This window comes from Nothobranchius furzeri, chromosome 11 (genome assembly GCF_043380555.1).
Source record: "Nothobranchius furzeri strain GRZ-AD chromosome 11, NfurGRZ-RIMD1, whole genome shotgun sequence".
Lineage (NCBI taxonomy): Eukaryota > Metazoa > Chordata > Actinopteri > Cyprinodontiformes > Nothobranchiidae > Nothobranchius > Nothobranchius furzeri.
Window position 1 is genome coordinate 70,306,371 of NC_091751.1, and position 21,294 is coordinate 70,327,664.

The 21,294-nt window shown below is 42.9% G+C and overlaps 1 protein-coding gene across 6 annotated transcripts in view; it reads right to left on the minus strand.

Annotated features, from left to right (window-relative positions):
* The window catches only part of depdc5 (DEP domain containing 5, GATOR1 subcomplex subunit), a 119,465-nt gene that overhangs the window by 86,657 nt on the left and 11,514 nt on the right, over positions 1-21,294 (minus strand). For all 6 annotated transcript variants that reach the window (XM_070541806.1, XM_070541807.1, XM_070541805.1 and 3 more), the window contains exons 11-15: positions 18,767-18,836; positions 18,595-18,667; positions 18,423-18,526; positions 18,270-18,344; positions 8,971-9,105 (exon numbers count right to left, since the gene is read on the minus strand). In XM_070541806.1, coding sequence (XP_070397907.1) covers positions 8,971-9,105; positions 18,270-18,344; positions 18,423-18,526; positions 18,595-18,667; positions 18,767-18,836 — 457 coding nt within the window. The remainder of the gene's footprint in view (positions 1-8,970; positions 9,106-18,269; positions 18,345-18,422; positions 18,527-18,594; positions 18,668-18,766; positions 18,837-21,294) is intronic.

Here is a 21,294-nt window from a genome sequence, read left to right on the forward strand (position 1 = left end):
TCTGAGTCGCCTCCGAGATGCTGGGCTCACAGTGAACCCCTCCAAATGCGTGTTGGCCCGCCGTGAGGTAGAGTACCTGGGGTTTCGAGTAGGTGATGGGGTTGTTAAGCCCCTAGTCGCTAAAGTACAAGCTCTCGAGTCCTGTCAAACACCCAGAACCAAGAAGCAACTCAGGTCATTTCTGGGGTTGGCAGGTTATTACCACCGATTTATTCCCCACTTTTCATCTAGGGCTGCTCTACTCACGGACATGACGGGATCAAAGTATCCCAATGTCATCCAGTGGACAGAGAAGGCCATGGCAGCGTATCAAGACATGCAACATGCTCTTGGTAAGGAGTCTGTCCTCAAATGTCCTGACTTTGATGAACCGTTTGTTTTGCAGACGGATGCCTCTGACAGAGGTATTGGTGCAGTCCTCCTCCAAGGTCGTGAGAATCTGCATCCAGTGGCTTTTATTAGCCGTAAGTTGTTCCCTAGGGAGGTGAAATATTCAACGGTGGAGAAGGAGGCCTTGGCCATTAAATGGGCCTTGGACTCTTTGAAGTTTTACCTGCTTGGCAGAGAATTCACCTTGCAGACAGACCATAAAGCTCTGCAATGGCTGCATCGTATGAGGGACACAAACAGCCGTGTTACTCGGTGGGCCCTTGCACTGCAACCCTTTCGCTTTTTGGTACAGCATGTCCCAGGCAAGGCTAATATGACTGCTGATTATCTTTCCCGCTGGAGCGGGGTAGCTTCTTAAGGAGGGGGGACTGTGACAGCTGCCCTGCTGCCACACTTCAAGCAAATAACTGTTAATGTTTTATTTTGAACAAAGGTGTTTGTTTCCATGGATTGACTGTTTGGGTGACTGTATGAAGTGCACACATTCAGTTACTCATCGGTTTTAGTCTGTAGGGGTTTGTATGATTAATGTTTTCTTTGAGTTGCCAGTGGCCTTGGAGTTGGAGCAGCTGTAGCAGATCACTTGGCCTAATCAGCACCATTGGATCATACCAACTCAAGGGAGAAGATTCCTGTGTTTATGTATTTAGTTATTCTCTTTTGTAAATAATAGTTGGGTTTTGATAGTAATATGTTTTCATTTGAAGTAACTCAAACAGAATGGACTGATTAGTATGAATTTGTTAGCAGTAGTTTATTTATGTTCTTTGTTTACTGATGTCTCCCACCCTATTGTGTTGGCAGTGGTCTGATCAGCCACTATTTAAGTTGATCCTGTTGTGTCTGTAGGAGGTTATTTTTTGTACATGTCTGTAGTCAGATCCTGAGTTTGGGTTACTTTGTTTCTACACCCATTGTCATGTAATGTTAATTGCTGGCTGGAACCCTCTTTGGAGAAAAAAAAAAAAAGTAATAAATTAACATGTCAAGAAAATCATCCGTGCTCTGCTGGCTGGTTTATGCAAGTCCCTGACAAGTGGTGGCAGAGGTGGGATTTTGCTAGCCATGAGTACGTGTTGAATTAGTGAGACCCACGGAAGAAACCATGCAGCGAGGCAGGGGCAGACGACCTGTGGAGCCTTTGGAGCCAGCTGGACCGGAAAAGCAGTCGGATGGTTCTGAAGATGAGGGGGCTGCTGGCCCTGCAGTTGTGGAAGCGGAAGGATCCCGGGAGCCAACGTTAACAGATCTTGTTGGGATACTTCAGGCACACATGAGCCAACAGACGGCCCAGAATCACATGTTGATGGAAGAGGCACGACGTCAGGATCGGAGGTTCCAGGAGCTTCAGCAACAATTTCGGCATCTGCAAGAGGAGCTACAGCCACACCCTCTCAGGAAATCTGATTCTGAGGAGCTGGAGCAAGGCGACGAGGAACAGGTGGCCGAGGGTCTCAAGACCATCAGCTCTCCAGGTCAGTGTCGTTCCTTCTCAGAGCCTAGACTGGAAAAGTTAACAGACACTGATGACATTGAACATTTCCTGATTACTTTTGAGAGGATTGCCGCATCCTGTAATTGGCCGATGGCTGACTGGGTTTTCCACCTTGTACCACTACTCACTGGGAAAGCCAGGAGTGCCTATGTGCACATGGACATTGAGGAGGTACGTGACTATGAGTCTGTTAAGGGAGCTATTCTCAGGAAATATGATATCAACCCAGAGACTTATCGACAGAGATTCCGCTCGACAGAGGTTGAAGCGGGTGAGACTCCTAAAGAGCTATATGTCAGGCTAAAAGAGCTCTATGACAAATGGATCCACCCCCAAGGTAAAACTGTTAAAGACATTGGCGAAATGATTGTTTTAGAGCAGTTTCTTCGTATGCTGTCCCCTGAGCTTCAGGTTTGGGTTCGGGAACATGACCCTCCATCTGCGTCCAAGGCTGCTTCATTAGCAGAGGTGTTTGTTGCAGCAAGACGAAAAGGACAACCCTGGAGTTACACTGCTTGGAAGACTTCCAAAGAGAAGGATAATCGGAGAACCCCATATGGACAACCTCAATTCCAATCAGCAATGGCTACGGCAGGTAAGGGTCCCTCGAGGGACCTTCGCCCAGATGGGGTGTTTCCTAAACAATATAAAGAACCTATCTGCTATTTGTGCGGACTGCCAGGTCATACTAAACCTATGTGCCCCAAGAACACTGCTAAAACCACTCAACTGTGTGTTGTTCCAGCAAAAGGAAAGGAAAACCTAAAGGGTGCTCTACCATTACAAGTTACCAAAGTGGAAGTAAATGGGAGGAGTGTGGAAGCTTTGATTGACACCGGTAGTGTTCAGACACTAGTGGAAAGAACCCTGGTCCCGCATTCCCTTGTTAATGTGTTAGACACCATTCCTATCCAATGTGTGCATGGTGATAAGCGGAGGTATCCTACTGCCGACCTGTATATCAAAGTTCAAGGACAAGTTCATTTGCTGAGAGTTGGAGTGTTAAACAGCCTTCCTTTTCCAGTGGTGTTGGGTAGTGACTTACCAATCCTGTTTGACTTGATTCAGGCTCCATTGAACTGTGCTGTGGTTACTCGCTCTCAGGTCAGGCAGAAGGAGGAGACACTCCTGCCTCTTAGTGCGCTGCCCTTCTTCAACGCTGAGCTGGATGTGCAGCCTGGGAAACTACGCAAGTCCCGTCAGCAGCGGAGGCGGGAGAAGTTTCTACATACTGCGAGGATGTCGAAGGAGGAGCTGATAGAGGTACCACAGGGTTTCACAATGCCTTCAAGGATGGCCCAGATGCAGCAAGATGATCCTGAACTATCTGAACTCATTCAGAGGGCCAGGGGAGATGAGAGTGGTGAGCACAAGGGCTGTGCTGAGTATGTTTTACAGGATGACATTTTGTATCGGCAACAAGGAGTACAGAGGCAGCTGGTGGTCCCACGAGAGGCACGAGAGATGGTGCTGGAATTGGGTCATGCTATTCCTTGGGCTGGCCACCTGGGGAAGCAGAAGACATGGGCCCGTATTAAACGCCATTTCTACTGGCCTGGTCTGAGGTCCGATGTTGCCCAATTTTGTAAAACATGTCCTGAGTGTCAACTAGCATCCAACCAATGCCCTCCAAAGGTACCATTGCAACCACTTCCTCTTATCAACACTCCTTTTGAGCGTCTGGGAATGGATATGGTGGGACCCCTTGAGAAGAGTAAGACGGGTTATCGCTATATGTTGGTAATTACAGACTATGCAACCAGATACCCTGAGGTATTTCCTCTAAAGACGATGAAAGCAAAAGCAGTGGCTCTTTCCTTGGTGCAGTTGTTCTCACGGGTGGGTTTCCCTCGTGAAATTGTGACTGATCAGGGCACTAACTTCATGTCTACTTTATTGCAGCAGGTGTACCAACTACTGGGGATCAAGGGGATCCGAACTACCCCTTATCATCCCCAGACTGATGGTTTAACCGAACGATTTAACCAGACTCTAAAACAAATGCTGCGGAAGTTTGTTGATGAAACTGGTTCTGACTGGGATCAATGGTTGCCTTACCTTCTCTTCGCCTACAGGGAGGTACCCCAAGCCTCAACAGGCTTCTCTCCTTTTGAACTTTTGTATGGGCATGAGGTGCGGGGACCTCTGGCTTTATTGAAAGAGACCTGGACTGGGGAGGAGAGAGGGGAGGGGCCTGTTAATGTGATCTCTTATGTTTTGCAGATGAGAGAGAGGTTACTGAAAATGACAACTTTAGCTCAGCAGCATCTGGCTGAAGCCCAAAGGTACCAGAAGCGTTGGTATGACAAGTCTGCACGGGAAAGGCACTTTCTACCAGGGCAGAAGGTCCTAGTCATGTTGCCAACCCGTGAAAGTAAGCTTCTGGCTAAATGGCAGGGGCCGTATGAGGTGGTGAAACGGCTTGGGCCTACCACGTACGAGGTATGTGACCCTTGTAGGTCCCGTTCGAAGAGAGTGCTGCATGTGAATCTGCTTAAGGAATGGACGCCCCGTTCTGTAACAGGAGCAGGTGTGATGTTGATCCGAGCAGTAGCAGAGGAGGAGGATGTTGATGACCAGTACATGCCCTCTCCATCCTCTACAGTTTGTAATCTTAGTCACCTGACCATGGAACAGCAAAACCAGATAAAAATGGTGTGTCACCCTCAAGTTTTTGCTGAGTATCCAGGGCGCACAGACATTCTTGAACACAACATTGTGTTAAAACGGGATGCAGTTGCTAAACGCATGAGCTATAGAATCCCTGAGCGTCTCCTGGGTTCCCTTAAGGCAGAAGTGGATCTGATGCAGTCCCTTGGTATTATTGAAGACTCCAAGAGTGAGTGGTGTAATCCTGTGGTTCTGGTCCCTAAGAAGGAGGGGGGAATACGCTTTTGCATTGACTTCAGGTATCTGAATTCGGTATCAAAGTTTGATGCCTACCCCACACCACGTATTGATGATGTGATTAACAGATTGGGAAAATCCATGTTCCTGAGTACCCTTGACTTGTGTAAAGGTTATTGGCAAGTGCCACTTTCCCAGGAGTCAAGGGAATTCACTGCCTTCCGGACCCCATGGGGCCTGTTTCAGTTTGCAGTTTTGCCGTTTGGGTTGCATGGGGCACCTGCTACATTTCAGCGGCTGATGGATGAGGTTCTGAGAGGTTGTGAAGACTATGCATGTGCTTATTTAGATGACATTGTTATCTTCAGTAGGTCATGGGAGGATCACATGAAGCACCTACAATCCATTCTGAGTCGCCTCCGAGATGCTGGGCTCACAGTGAACCCCTCCAAATGCGTGTTGGCCCGCCGTGAGGTAGAGTACCTGGGGTTTCGAGTAGGTGATGGGGTTGTTAAGCCCCTAGTCGCTAAAGTACAAGCTCTCGAGTCCTGTCAAACACCCAGAACCAAGAAGCAACTCAGGTCATTTCTGGGGTTGGCAGGTTATTACCACCGATTTATTCCCCACTTTTCATCTAGGGCTGCTCTACTCACGGACATGACGGGATCAAAGTATCCCAATGTCATCCAGTGGACAGAGAAGGCCATGGCAGCGTATCAAGACATGCAACATGCTCTTGGTAAGGAGTCTGTCCTCAAATGTCCTGACTTTGATGAACCGTTTGTTTTGCAGACGGATGCCTCTGACAGAGGTATTGGTGCAGTCCTCCTCCAAGGTCGTGAGAATCTGCATCCAGTGGCTTTTATTAGCCGTAAGTTGTTCCCTAGGGAGGTGAAATATTCAACGGTGGAGAAGGAGGCCTTGGCCATTAAATGGGCCTTGGACTCTTTGAAGTTTTACCTGCTTGGCAGAGAATTCACCTTGCAGACAGACCATAAAGCTCTGCAATGGCTGCATCGTATGAGGGACACAAACAGCCGTGTTACTCGGTGGGCCCTTGCACTGCAACCCTTTCGCTTTTTGGTACAGCATGTCCCAGGCAAGGCTAATATGACTGCTGATTATCTTTCCCGCTGGAGCGGGGTAGCTTCTTAAGGAGGGGGGACTGTGACAGCTGCCCTGCTGCCACACTTCAAGCAAATAACTGTTAATGTTTTATTTTGAACAAAGGTGTTTGTTTCCATGGATTGACTGTTTGGGTGACTGTATGAAGTGCACACATTCAGTTACTCATCGGTTTTAGTCTGTAGGGGTTTGTATGATTAATGTTTTCTTTGAGTTGCCAGTGGCCTTGGAGTTGGAGCAGCTGTAGCAGATCACTTGGCCTAATCAGCACCATTGGATCATACCAACTCAAGGGAGAAGATTCCTGTGTTTATGTATTTAGTTATTCTCTTTTGTAAATAATAGTTGGGTTTTGATAGTAATATGTTTTCATTTGAAGTAACTCAAACAGAATGGACTGATTAGTATGAATTTGTTAGCAGTAGTTTATTTATGTTCTTTGTTTACTGATGTCTCCCACCCTATTGTGTTGGCAGTGGTCTGATCAGCCACTATTTAAGTTGATCCTGTTGTGTCTGTAGGAGGTTATTTTTTGTACATGTCTGTAGTCAGATCCTGAGTTTGGGTTACTTTGTTTCTACACCCATTGTCATGTAATGTTAATTGCTGGCTGGAACCCTCTTTGGAGAAAAAAAAAAAAAAGTAATAAATTAACATGTCAAGAAAATCATCCGTGCTCTGCTGGCTGGTTTATGCAAGTCCCTGACAGTCACCATCATCATCACCAGTCATCATCAACATTATCACCATAACTGTCACCAACGTCACCCATCATCATCACCAGTCATCATCAACATAATCACCATAACTGTCACCAACGTCACCCATCATCATCACCAGTCATCATCAACATAATCACCATAACTGTCACCAACGTCACCATCATCATCACCAGTCATCATCAACATAATCACCATAACTGTCACCAACGTCACCATCATCATCACCAGTCATCATCAACATTATCACCATAACTGTCACCAACGTCACCATCATCATCACCAGTCATCATCAACATTATCACCATAACTGTCACCAACGTCACCATCATCATCACCAGTCATCATCAACATTATCACCATAACTGTCACCAACGTCACCATCATCATCACCAGTCATCATCAACATTATCACCATAACTGCCACCAACGTCACCATCATCATCAACAGTCATCATCAACATTATCACCATAACTGTCACCAACGTCACCATCATCATCGCCAGTCATCATCAACATTATCACCATAACTGTCACCAACGTCACCATCATCATCACCAGTCATCATCAACATTATCACCATAACTGCCACCAACGTCACCATCATCATCACCAGTCATCATCAACATTATCACCATAACTGTCACCAACGTCACCATCATCATCGCCAGTCATCATCAACATAATCACCATAACTGTCACCAACGTCACCATCATCATCACCAGTCATCATCAACATAATCACCATAACTGCCACCAACGTCACCATCATCATCACCAGTCATCATCAACATTATCACCATAACTGCCACCAACGTCACCATCATCATCACCAGTCATCATCAACATTATCACCATAACTGCCACCAACGTCACCATCATCATCGCCAGTCATCATCAACATTATCACCATAACTGTCACCAACGTCACCATCATCATCACCAGTCATCATCAACATCATCACCATAACTGTCACCAACGTCACCATCATCATCACCAGTCATCATCAACATTATCACCATAACTGTCACCAACGTCACCTTCATCATCACCAGTCGTCATCAACATTATCACCATAACTGTCACCAACGTCACCATCATCATCACCAGTCATCATCAACATTATCACCATAACTGTCACCAACGTCACCATCATCATCACCAGTCATCATCAACATTATCACCATAACTGCCACCAACGTCACCATCATCATCACCAGTCATCATCAACATTATCACCATAACTGTCACCAACGTCACCATCATCACCAGTCATCATCAACATTATCACCATAACTGTCACCAACGTCACCATCATCATCACCAGTCATCATCAACATTATCACCATAACTGTCACCAACGTCACCATCATCATCGCCAGTCATCATCAACATAATCACCATAACTGTCACCAACGTCACCATCATCATCGCCAGTCATCATCAACATAATCACCATAACTGTCACCAACGTCACCATCATCATCACCAGTCATCATCAACATAATCACCATAACTGCCACCAACGTCACCATCATCATCACCAGTCATCATCAACATTATCACCATAACTGCCACCAACGTCACCATCATCATCACCAGTCATCATCAACATTATCACCATAACTGTCACCAACGTCACCATCATCATCGCCAGTCATCATCAACATAATCACCATAACTGTCACCAACGTCACCATCATCATCACCAGTCATCATCAACATAATCACCATAACTGTCACCAACGTCACCATCATCATCACCAGTCATCATCAACATTATCACCATAACTGCCACCAACGTCACCATCATCATCACCAGTCATCATCAACATTATCACCATAACTGCCACCAACGTCACCATCATCATCGCCAGTCATCATCAACATTATCACCATAACTGCCACCAACGTCACCATCATCATCGCCAGTCGTCATCAACATTATCACCATAACTGTCACCAACATCACCATCATCATCACCAGTCGTCATCAACATTATCACCATAACTGTCACCAACGTCACCATCATCATCACCAGTCGTCATCAACATTATCACCATAACTGTCACCAACGTCACCATCATCATCACCAGTCGTCATCAACATTATCACCATAACTGTCACCAACATCACCATCATCATCACCAGTCGTCATCAACATTATCACCATAACTGTCACCAACGTCACCATCATCATCACCAGTCGTCATCAGCACAGTCACTGGGATCATCTTCGACATTACTAACATCGTCAACGTCATCATCGTCAAAACTATTATCATTTTCACTTTCATAATCACCATAAATATACTTGTCATCGTCATCATCACTACTGTCATCATCATGTCTTCTTTGACAACAGAAAAACAGCAGACAACTGCTCACTGACCGTTGTCGATCATCCGCTGTTTGGTGAGAATCATAAGCAGACGGTCCACTTCAAGCACCCCCACTCCAGGTGTGACCACCACAGACATCTGGCCAGTGCGGTCAAAGTTACGGTTGATGTAGTGCTTGTCGAAAACTGAGAAAAATGTAGATATTCTTGTTAATTTTCCACAATGACCTCTACTGATCTGTCTGCTGAAACATCTACAGATGTAAATTGTAGATAAAATGCATACAAGTAGGACCAGTAGGTATGGTTTCCAACCAATTATACATGAAACTTGTTAGAACTATGTTCTCCAATGACTACTATTGACTACTAATTTTTAGTTTGTTTATTTCAAACATTAAAAGATCAAAATAAATAGACAACTGCTGACAATCAACATTGTTTGAAATGGAAGTATGTTGAAGTTAGTGTAAGGATTTGAAGGTGGTTAATTTTATTGTCAATTGAATATAAAGGTAATCAATAAAATTTAATATTGCATAAAAATATGGATTATCAACATTATTGAGCGTATATTTGATTGATGGCGAAACAAGGTACTTTAGGTAGTGCAGGGCAACAACACTTTATAATAATTTGACAGAGACAAAAACAGTTTATAAAAATCTATTTATAACTATATTAATGACAATGAAAGGCAAATGATTATAAATGGCCTGTATTTATGTATATATATATATATATATATATATATATATATATATATATATATAAATGGTGATTCAAAGTCATATTAAATGAAACAACGAATGAACTCTGATAAAACATGACCTTGCGTGTTTTAAGAGCTTTACTAAGTGACTCAGATTGGTGTGATGTCTGGTTTTATCAAATAAATTTGGCTGTTTGATGTAATTTAAATAAAAAATGACCCACACTTGTATAGCGCCTCTCAGAGTAAGGACTCCAAAGCGCTTTACACTACAGTGTATCATTCATCCATTCACACACTCATTCTGATGGTGATGAGCTACGATGTAGCCACAGCTACCCTGGGGCGCACTGACAGAGGCAAGGCTGCTGAGCACAGGCGCCACTGGTCCCTCTGACCACCACCAGCAGGCAAGGTGGGTTAAATGTCATGCCCGAGGACACAACAGCAGAATTCTCAGTCCGGAGCCGGGATTGAACCTGCAACCTTCCGATTACTGGACAACCCGCTCTACCTAACAAGTTAGCAAATTAATATCAACAACTCTGAGGCCATTGAATTGTCTACACACCAGGATTGTGGAAGGTCTTGGGGATCCGGTCTGCAGGCAAAGCTTCTGATGTATCTGAAAGTCGTAGGCCCCCTCAGAATACGCACAACTGGTCAAAAGATATTTCCCAGGTGGCTTCTCGATCAATCAGATTTTATTTATACAGCGCTTTACAAGCAAAGTGCGATTCAAAGTGCTTTACAGAATTAAAATGACCCCAAATTCCCATAACAGTCACACACACACACACACACACACACACACACCTGAAATAAAACACCTATATAAACTAAGGTGGGGAGGCTAAGAGACAAAAAGAAAACCAGGAGGGAGCTGGGGACAAAAAGGCTGGAGCTACAAGGACACAGAACGTGAAGGAACACCTGGAGGGGCTGGGGATGACTGAATGAACACAGGACCTGGGAGGAATGATCTAAAGGGCTACAAACAGAAGACACATGAAGAACACAAAGAGACACATAAATGAGACGCAGAAAAATGACACATGAGGGCGCAATGAGACACAAAAGGGGAACCTAGAGGGGGATGGAGAACAAGGGGAGACACATGAGGGAAGACGCAGACCATGACAGAGTCGGCTGCATGACTAAAATTCATGTAATTCAGAATATTTAAGAACTCCTTGGAAAAAGGATCAGAAGGATTTTCTATGTGTAGATTGAAATCCCCGGCTAAAATTATCCTTTCAAAGGAGTCGTGCAGGATTGATTAAAAACTCTGAAAATTCTTGAATAGGAGGCCGATAAACTGTGACACATAAAATCTGAGGAGAGCTAAAAACTGCTGCTGTATATTCAAAAGTGGTAAAGTAATCAAATAAAACAGGTTTGGCGAAAAGTATTGATGAATTAATAAAAGCAGTACTGCTTCCCCTTTTGCTACTCCTCGTTAAATAATTCAAATTAAAATCTGGCGGAGAGGCCTCTGTGAGAATAACAGGTGCATCTGAACTCAGCCATGTTTCTGTTAAAAGCAGACAAAGAAGGTTATGTTCTAAAATTAGGGCATTTATTAAAAACGTTTTGTTCAGCGAACGTTTAAAAGAGCTGTATTAACAGTAACTGGTGATGGAGTGACTGTATTAAAGCTGCATTCCTTAATTTGGAAAACAAATGAGCTTCAAACGTTTTATTTTTTATGCCTCTTAACAACATACTAACGTAGCATAGCTATAAAGATTTTTGTGGAGATTTTAAAAAACCTGAAGAAAATTAATATTGTGGTTATTTCGGATTTGTCTAAAAACCTCAACCAATTGTTTCTTTTCAGCCCGAAAGCAATGACTGGACAACTCATTAGTCTGTTTCGCCGAACCACTGCCTTTCTGCACGTCTCAGTTATCTAAATTTTGTACACTGACTCATTTTTCAGCAAAACGCACAACCGGAAGCGAGATGCTCGGCCGAACCAGAAGTGAAATGTTCTGAAAGTCAGAGAAGAAGAAACAGCCGAGCGAAAATTAGAAGACAAAAACAACCGGCAGCTACTAACAATCCCAAAAGGGAAAAAAAAACGCATTTCAACTAGCAGAAACTAAATGCACTAATTATTATCTGTCGCAGCTCTTTGTGGACAGATTAGTTATTTAGTCACCCCCCACCACCACTATTTTACAATTATCCAAAGAAATCTTTTAAACGAGCAAGTTCATCTGACGGCATACAGACTTCTGGAGACTAACATCAAGCACTATCAACCAACTCACCGAGCTGCAGTATTTCTGTGGTCAGGTCTTTCTCCGAGTCCGAGTACTGTACAAGCAGTCAGTCCGCGCAGCAGACAGGCACCGGCGCAGTCAGAGATGCGCCGGGCTGACCGCTGGGGAGAACCATGTGGAACACAGAGGTTTCCCTCCGAGAGCTCCACAAGCCGGCAGTCCGCGCAGCAGACAGGCACCGGTGCAGTCAGAGATGCGCCGGGCTGACCGCTGAGAAGAGGGAGTCCATACCGATATTCGGAATCCAGCTCCACCAACATGTTATATTTCAACCCATTTTCAAAAATGCAGGGTTACGTTAAATGCACTGGGTTTTACCCTATTACATTTAAATTTCATGGTTAAACAGTACATGTTAAAATGGTAGTTAGGTAGCTACTTTGATAAGCTCAGCTAGCGCAAGAGCGGCAGTGACCTAAAATACATAAATATAATTTTACTTACCGAAAAAAAATGAAGTGGAGACTCCTTGGACGCTCTATTAGTGCAATTAATGCCACAGCAAGTCATTTTGTCCAACAATTGCACAAATAATATCCAAAAAAGAACGCTCAAATGGCACAACTAATGGTTTAAGTTGAGAGACTGAAAATGGCGGAAAAGTTTTAACCCTCCCACTGTCCTAATGGGTGTGACCCCGCAACAAAAGTGTACTGAAGTCACTGGCTGCCAGTCAACTTCAGGGTTCATTTCAAGATCCTGGTTCTGGTCTATAGGGCCTTACATAGACAAGCACCATCTTACATTGGTGATCTTCTTAGTCCCTACACTCCCAGCAGGTCCCTGAGGTCCAGTGATCAAAGCCTACTGGTTGTGCAGCACCAGGCTAAAGGTCAAAGGTGACAGATCATCTGCTGCTGTGGCCCCCAGACTCTGGACCTCTCTCCCCCTGAGCCTGAGATCAGTGGACTCAGTGGTCTCCTTTAAAAAGCAGCTGAAGACTCACTTGTTCAAGCTGGCTTTTGTATGACCTTCTTCACCTCTCTCTCTTTATTCTGCTCTCCCCACCTATTCCACCTTCATCAGGATCCACTGATTTCCCTCTTTCCTGTACACTCTCTATCTTTCTTCACATTTTTTTTATCACAATTGTCTATTTTTCCTCATTTTAAATATATTTTTCAACATTTCCTAAATGATTTTTTATATTTTTACATGTTTTGTTTTTGTGAAGCGCCTCGTGATTTTTATCTTGAGAGGCGCTATAGAAATGATACTTTCTTCTTCTTCTTTCTACCATTGAGCAGGGTTGATGGTTTATCCCTTGGGTCCATGTGGCAGGGGTGAGGAGTAAGCACCACCTCACCCCTGCCACGTGGGCCTCAAGGGATAAACCACCAATAAAGACAGTGGGAGGGTTAAGGCGAGGCCGAGGCTCAGGCTGAGGCCTTTCCCCGGAGCTAGCTCTTCGGTCACGTGGGTCTGATGCTCATTAATTATACAGAATTTTAGGCTTTTATTACACTTAAACAGAAGAGTGACAAAAAAATTCACCCCCCTCAGAGTTGTCATGAGTGTAAACTAGATCTATTAAACCTAAAACATGTTTTGGTACCAGGCTGTAAACATGTTTATTTCTGCTGTGAAATTGGTATTTTTAACATGGGAGTCAATGAGGATTTGCTCGCTTCTAACACCAGCCCCTAGTGGATGAGGGTGGAACTGCAATTTTTGGTACTTCCTATTTTGCTTCATATCCACACCCAAATTATGGGGTCTTGATGCAGAATCTGCTGCAAATCCACACTAGAACAAAGAATGTTTGTGTCATTAGAAAATAAATGGTAAAATGGTAAATGGCCTGTATTTGATATAGCACCTTCTAGAGTCCTAGAACCCCCCAAGGCGCTTTACAACACAATCAGTCATTCACACATTGACACACTGGTGGGGATGAGCAACAATGTAGCCACAGCTGCCCTGGGGCGCACTGACAGAGGCGAGGCTGCCGAGTACTGGCGCCACCAGTCCCTCCGACCACCACCAGCAGGCAACGTGGGTTAAGTGTCTTGCCCAAGGACACAACGACAGCGACAGACTGAGCGGGACTCGAACCGGCAACCTTCCGATTACGGGGCGAGCACTTAACTCCTGTGCCACCGTCGCCCCATAAACAAAAATAAAACAAAATTGAAAAACGTTGATAGTTTACACAAATAATTTATGTACATAATAAATATTTTTGGGCCTAGGGCTTATCCTTGAGGTACCCCACAACTTATATTCAGTGACTCCAGCCACTGCAGTACAAGGAGACTGCTGTGAGGAGCACACAGCAGTCTCAGTGAGAGAGTAGGAAGCCATGTGCTTCATATCCAAAAGCAACACAGCCTGCACCCGCCTTTGTTTACTGACTTAAGAACATCACAGATTTCTCTACACATCTTTTGACCTGTCTATGTGCTTAGAGACATCAGTGGTCTTCAGATGGCTGCGTAAACTACAGATATCATGCAGGGGCGCCTCCAGAAAATTTAGATGGGGTGGCCAGACAGGGCCAAAGAAATTTTTGGGGTGGCACACCAAACTGGTCCTTGTGGTAACTCTGGGAGTTTAGCCTGTGGCGATGAATTGGATTGCTCCTTTATTTGTTTTATTAAAAAAAACAGTTTGTATCCAAAACATTTAACTTCATTTTTACAAACACAAACATTTAAGAAAAATACATTTCAGTTATTTCAAATATTATTTCAAAATTTATTTTAAAATAGCATACTTCTTTTTTTGTGTTTAATTCATCTGTTGCTGTGTTCACAAAAACTATGGAGATAAAAACTTTTTTTAAAAGGGTGAGCAGCAGAAACATATTTATATTTTATATTCAGATTATTTATTTACTCATTAATGATATTATTTTTATTTTGTTTTACAATTGTGTCTTGAATAAATAAGATCAATTTATGGTTTGAGTGAATAGAATATGATTTATTAACGCTGGCTTTTGCTGGGGGGGGGGGGGGGGATTGATATCATGGTGTGAACAAAAGAGTCAATGGACTGCTTTCGGAACACAAACCTACGGCATTATTAAAGAGCAAGTCACCCCCAAATAAACTTTTTTTTGCTGATAAACTAAATAAACAAGTGTCTAATCGTGCTGCAGACTCGTGTCATCAATAATTTGGCACTTCAGTGCATCTTAGTTAAAATTTAAATATTCTGCCTAAAACTGGCAGTGTTGTGCCGTTGTCAGGTAAAAACTCTGCACTGTATTCTAATTTAAATCAGCCACCGCTATTGGCTAAGAGGTATGATATGATGTCATCTGGTACATTATGATGTCACAATGCTGTCGTGAGCCTGTGTGTGTGTGTATTTGTTAGCAGCTCCGCCCTCTCGGTCTGCCAGGCAACAGCATTTGTTGCATTTTTCAAACATGAAGTGAGAGTGGAGTTAGAATCTGGTAGGGGTTGACTTGCTCTTTAAAAATAACACATTAAGAATTCATCCAAAAGCTGTAGCTGCACGCAAGCACACACACACACACACACACACACACTTATTTTTTGATATTTATATTGGCCTCACTCAAGTTAAATGCTTTTTAGCAATATTTGTCAGATTTTTGGGGGCTTAAACATGTTCAGGCTTGGCCTTCCCTTGAATGTAATGATAATTTGCTCCCAGCAAAGGTCCCTGTCTGGACCAGACTCTGAAAATCTCTCCCTCTGAGCCTGAGATCAGTGGACTCAGTGGTCTCCTTCAAAAAGCAGCTGAAAACTCACCTTTGGTGTGACCTTCATCATCACCCTCTTCTTATTCTGCTCTTTCTACTATTCCACCTTTCCTGGGATCCACTGATTTCCCCCTTTCCTATGAATTTTCTCCTTCCCTTTCCTTACATTTTAAATCACAATATTTTTTCTCATTTTAAACATATTTTCAATCATTCTTTGAAATGGTTTTACATTTTAATTTTGTTTTTGTGAAGCATCTGTGATTTGTGTCTTGAAAGAAGCTATATAAAAGCTCGTTTTCTTTCTTTCTTTCACAAATAGCTGGGATATGTGGAATATTCATTTGATTATGTGGCACTCTTTGACTTCCATACTTAACAGCGTCTGCCGTTTTATGGCTTTTTTTTTTAACATTCCGGCTACGTCCATCATCATTTGCGGTGGTTTTACCATCCTTTCTGAATCCACCATGTCCCGAACACGGTGAGAGAGCTTCAGAATTGGCATGTGGAACATTTAAGCTCCAGTAGTCTTACTTTTTTCACATGAAGTACAGACTCTGTTGCTCCGCGCAGCAGCATCACTCTTCTGACTGGATGAGTGAACATTCTTCTTCTGAATCAGAGTCATTACCAGGCAAAGAGTCAACAATGACCTGACCTGTCAGCAATTGCAAGTCTTTCCCAAAAATATTTGCACTACGTGTGCTGCGTTCCGCTCGTCCTCCGGGAGCCTACAGGCGGTTTTCAAACGCTTAAAAACTCAGACACTTTCAATATAAACACACCCATACATGTTGCTTAAGACTACCGAAGACAGACATCTCCACTATCTTCTGTTGTAAAGTAGTAACTTCACGAGGGATCATATTTGCAGCTGTGGCTCGTTGAAGGCGCTTGTTGCAATTTTGCGACTTTGGTGCTTAAAGGGTTAAATCAATCTTTCTACGTACGAATCGATCCTCGTGAATGTCTACGAGAAAATCGGAGAATCGATTTTTTCAACAAAGCCCTATTTTTATTGTAGAAGTGAAAAACAAAGCACACTTTCAAACTAATTTGATGGGCATTTAAATGTTGTTGTTTATTATTTTTATTAGTGAAATAATGATCAATGTTAGCTGATAAATGAAATGTTCTCTCTCGATGTTTCAAAAATCGGCGTCCACAAACAGCTTTGTTGCTCCTGCTCAACTGAACATGCACGAGGTTTAACAGGCAGCTACTTCAACAGAGTTTAAACACATTTTGTTGTAGAAATTTACTGGTTATTGACTTCATTTTCTAACAGTTCGCACTGTTACGGTTTGGCAATAATTTCAAAGCAAATAAAAAATAAAAAGTATGTGTTCCTTCATTTATTTGATTGATTACTAATGGTGGATCAACTAAAATAATTGATAGCCACAGCCTTAACTTTCATAACATGATAGTACATGAATAAAATATTTCTTGTGCAAGATAAAAATTCACTGGTTACCAGTGTTGGGCAAGTTACTTCAAAACTGTAATACATTATTTATTACTTGTTACCCTCATTTTAAAGTAATTAATTACATTACAATATTACTGATTTTAAAATGTAAGGCATTACACTACTTTTGCATTACTTTAAGTTACTTTCACCAAAACAACTTCAGTATGAATCTGGTCATGTGACGCTCAGTGAGCTCATGACATATATGTGGAAGGTGATGTGGTGTCTGAGCTTGGATTGCTGTTAAAAACAGTCAGATATAATAACAGTGCTTTAAAATGATTGTTTATTAAATAAAAGCAACAACAATCTGTACTCTCAGCACGCTGCCATCTTAGATTAACTGAGCAGGGAGTGAGGTGGTGGGGGCTCCAAGCCTATATTTGCCTTGGTCCCCAAATGCCTTGATACGGCCCTGGATGTGGGACTGACTTCTGGGGAGATCTGATTCTATCACATGTATAAATATTAAATGCTTATATATTATTGCTTTTCACTGGTAAACATGTGTATTGGGGATAAATCTACCTACTTTTTTTCTTGATTTTATGTGAATAATTTCCGGCCGTTTCTCTCTCTAACCTTCCTGCATGCTGCATGTTTTCTCCGTCTTCCAGAAAAACTGTAAACTAGATTTCCTACTTTCTAACTAACCAGCCAAAGGGATCTACCGAACACAAACTAAAAACAAACTTAACATGCGTTGCGCTCCAGCAGCAATGAGTTGAAATCACCGGGGCACAGATTATGAACTCAGCTGAAAAGTACATGAAGTACCAGAGAATAGGGGCTGATATAAACGATCACAAATGAATGACTTTGTTTTGGTGAAGCGATTTTGTGAATATAACAGCGGTCGCGTGCGGGACGCAGCTGGAGTATTTGAGCCGTTACCGCTGCGTCCTCTCTGCTCATAGAATGCCCGCAAATCTGAGTCCATAAATGACGTCATATATGTGGATACTGGATCTTTTTTCAGGCTCCCCGCAATTTGAATTTTTAGGAAACCCACATCTTGATTCTGGGTTTAAAAATGTGTTGTAATTACCGCGTTACTGACATTTGTACCGAGTAGATATTACCATTTTCTTTCCCTGTAATGCCTTACATCACCACATTACAGCAAATGGCAATGCATTACAGTAATTAATTACTTTTGTACCACGTTACTCCCAACACTGGTTGGTTACTACTTACCATTAAAAGACAGGTTGATGGCCTCCAGATAGTTTCCTTGGACAGCAGTAGAGTTAAAACCAACAGGAAACCCATCTGGCACCAAAACAAATACGTCTTATTTACCGAGAAAGGATGATCCGAAGACAACTTGGCCCAGAACTCTTTTACTACCTGCTTCCTTTAACCGCACCAGGACTGGGTACTGGATGAAGAGTTTCTTGATGGTGACCAGCAACGACATCCACTCGTCCCGTCTCTCATTCTGAGCCACGACCCTGGTCAGGAAAGCGTCACCGGTTTGTGTCGAACTCCACCATCCCCCAAACGTTGAAGCTGTTCTTACCTGTAGAAGTCTTCATAAAAACGTCCCTCATGATTCTGTCTAATGGACCCTCGCAGGATCTCTGGGAACTCCTCTGACGATGCAGACAAATATTAAACTCCAGTACTGATTTAAACATTGCTAGAGAATCTATACTTGTAAAACATCCAAGCTAAAAAAGCTTCATACCCACCTAAAGTTTTTGCATTGTAGAACGTACGTGAAAAAAGCACAACTGTCACCTCATGACTGCAGTTCTTCTCCTGTTTAGCGTCCATGATTGGTTTAAAGAAGGAAGTGATAAGTGTGAGATTGATCATTTTCTTGATTAAACATACTAAACAAAGTACAAGAAAACTAAACCAAACTAAATATGTGTTCAGAGTTTTGCTGACTACTTTAAAATCCTTCAGTCTGTCTGAGAGTGGAGTGAAACTTTGGAACAAACTGTATGAAGAACTAAAGCAATGTCCAGGGAAAGACAGTACAAGCAGATGAATTTCACGAGGTACAGGGGGGGGGGGGGGGGGGGCCTCCTAGAGCAATGAGCAAAAACTCTAAATGTGTTATTATTGTTAACAATGCTACCGTTTTATTATTAATATTATTAGTAGTAATAGTAGCACTAGTAATTGTAACAGTAGTATTGGTATTAGTATTATTATCATTAATAATGTTATTAATGCCAGTATTATAATTATTATTCTCCTCCTGCATGGTAGTGCGAAGATGTGTATATATTCATATGAAGTAAATATATAAAAAATATGTTTAAAAATATTGTTATTCAAAACTAATGGAGATATGATATATAAGGAAAACATGAATTAAATGAACCTCTAATTAGTGGCTGGATATTGTGAAGGCAAGGAATTAAACAAGTGAGCTTCTTCCTACTCCTTTTGAGAATGTATTTGAATGACAGTGTAATATAGAACATTACTTTTTGGTATTAGAATATATATATATATATATATATATATATATATATATATATATATATATATATATATATATATATTAGAGCCCTGCACTGAAGCCCGAGGGCCTTCGGGTCGGCCTGGCCCGAAGGCCCTCGGGCCGGGCTTCGGGCCAACGACTGTGTAATTACCTCGGACACGGGCCGGGCGCCTTTATTTTTAATCAAATTCATTAAAAAAAACTGAAACACTTAAACCAGGGGTCGGCAACCTGTTCCCATCAAAGAGCCATTATTACCCGTTTCCCACAGTAAAGAAAACACTGGGAGCCACAGCAGCTGCGGCGTTGTGGGCGGGGCCTACCCTCAGACAGCAGAGAGCTGCTTTAACCAATCACAACAGGTGACAGCAGCCGGTACCGGTCGCTCGTGTACGTCAAAGTTATCTTTCATAAGACGATAATCAATAAAACGATTGATACAAAGTGGATCCAGAAGTTGTAGCCCGTCTCTGCTACAATATTTAGATATTTTTCACCCTGTTGGTGGTTTTACTGAGCAGGTGCCACTTTTGTCATACGTTTCTTTTTAAAACATGTTTAGACTGTTCAGAATACAAATCCAGGCTCTGTCACGTTTGATTGTTGTAATTAAACTTTGTAGGTGGGGAAGGTCAGAAAAGGATCCGATCATTTTGTTTTTCCCTCATTTACAGTGACGGAGATAACGGCGCAGTGCGCCTGGCTCTGGTGTTAATCAAGTTTAATTTGATCAATTTTCACAAGAAAACAGAACAGTTAAAAGCAGGGCTTGTGTTGACCAGATAGTTCCCGTATTTGACCGTTTATTTTGACGGAGAAAGAATAGAAAGAATTACCCCGACGCAAGCAGACGAACTGACATTTTATTTGTTTCGCACATCGCAGATGTAGCTAAATCACTCAAGAAAAGACTCCCATCTGAACATCTGAGCTGGACACTGCTCAGCGCAGCTCACTGTCAGCGTGTACTACATAAGGTCCACAGCGAGCTGAAGATGTGGAGAGGGGCTTGGAGCGCTTCGCAGAACCAGAGCGCATGCGGGAAGCTTAGCTACGTTTTTAACCTTAATCTGATGACAGTTACAGCATCACACAGTCACCAGATTCAGAGCCTCGCTGGTGTTGATGGCGTGACTTCCACGGACTATCCAGTAGGTGCAACATCGTCCAGTACTGCCCGCGGATAATCAGCGAAAGTGTCTGACTTTTCACTGAGTCAGTTGCACAAAGTGCAAAAAAAAAATCTACGTTTTCACTCAAACTTAATTTGCTCCACTTTCCATGTAAATCCTTCCGTTAACATGAGTGATTGAAAAAAGTAAACTATCCATTCTATACACTGAAATTTCAATTCAAGAACAGCGGTGGAATGGAGTTAAAGTGTTTTTTCTTGTGGCAAGCTGGAGAAACTCTAGAGTGATCATTACACGGCACCGGTCACACTATAGCCCCCTTCAGACAGGCCATGAAAAACGGAAATGTTCCGGACTCTGTCCGTAAGACCTTTGTGTCTGAATACAAACATCCGGATAACGTGTTCCGGAATTTATCCGGACGAAGCCCCTAGTAACAGGTCCGGACTTGTTACGGACAGGGTGGCTGATTCAGACTGGTGAGGAAGAGTTCTGGACAAGGGGGAGGGGGAGGAGGAGGGGACCGGGGGACGCTGTGCGCACCTAGATAGCTCGCTGCTGTAGCATGCAGCTCGCCACGGCAGCTCGCCTCCTACGGTACCGCCTAGACGCGCAACGGAGCGCTTCA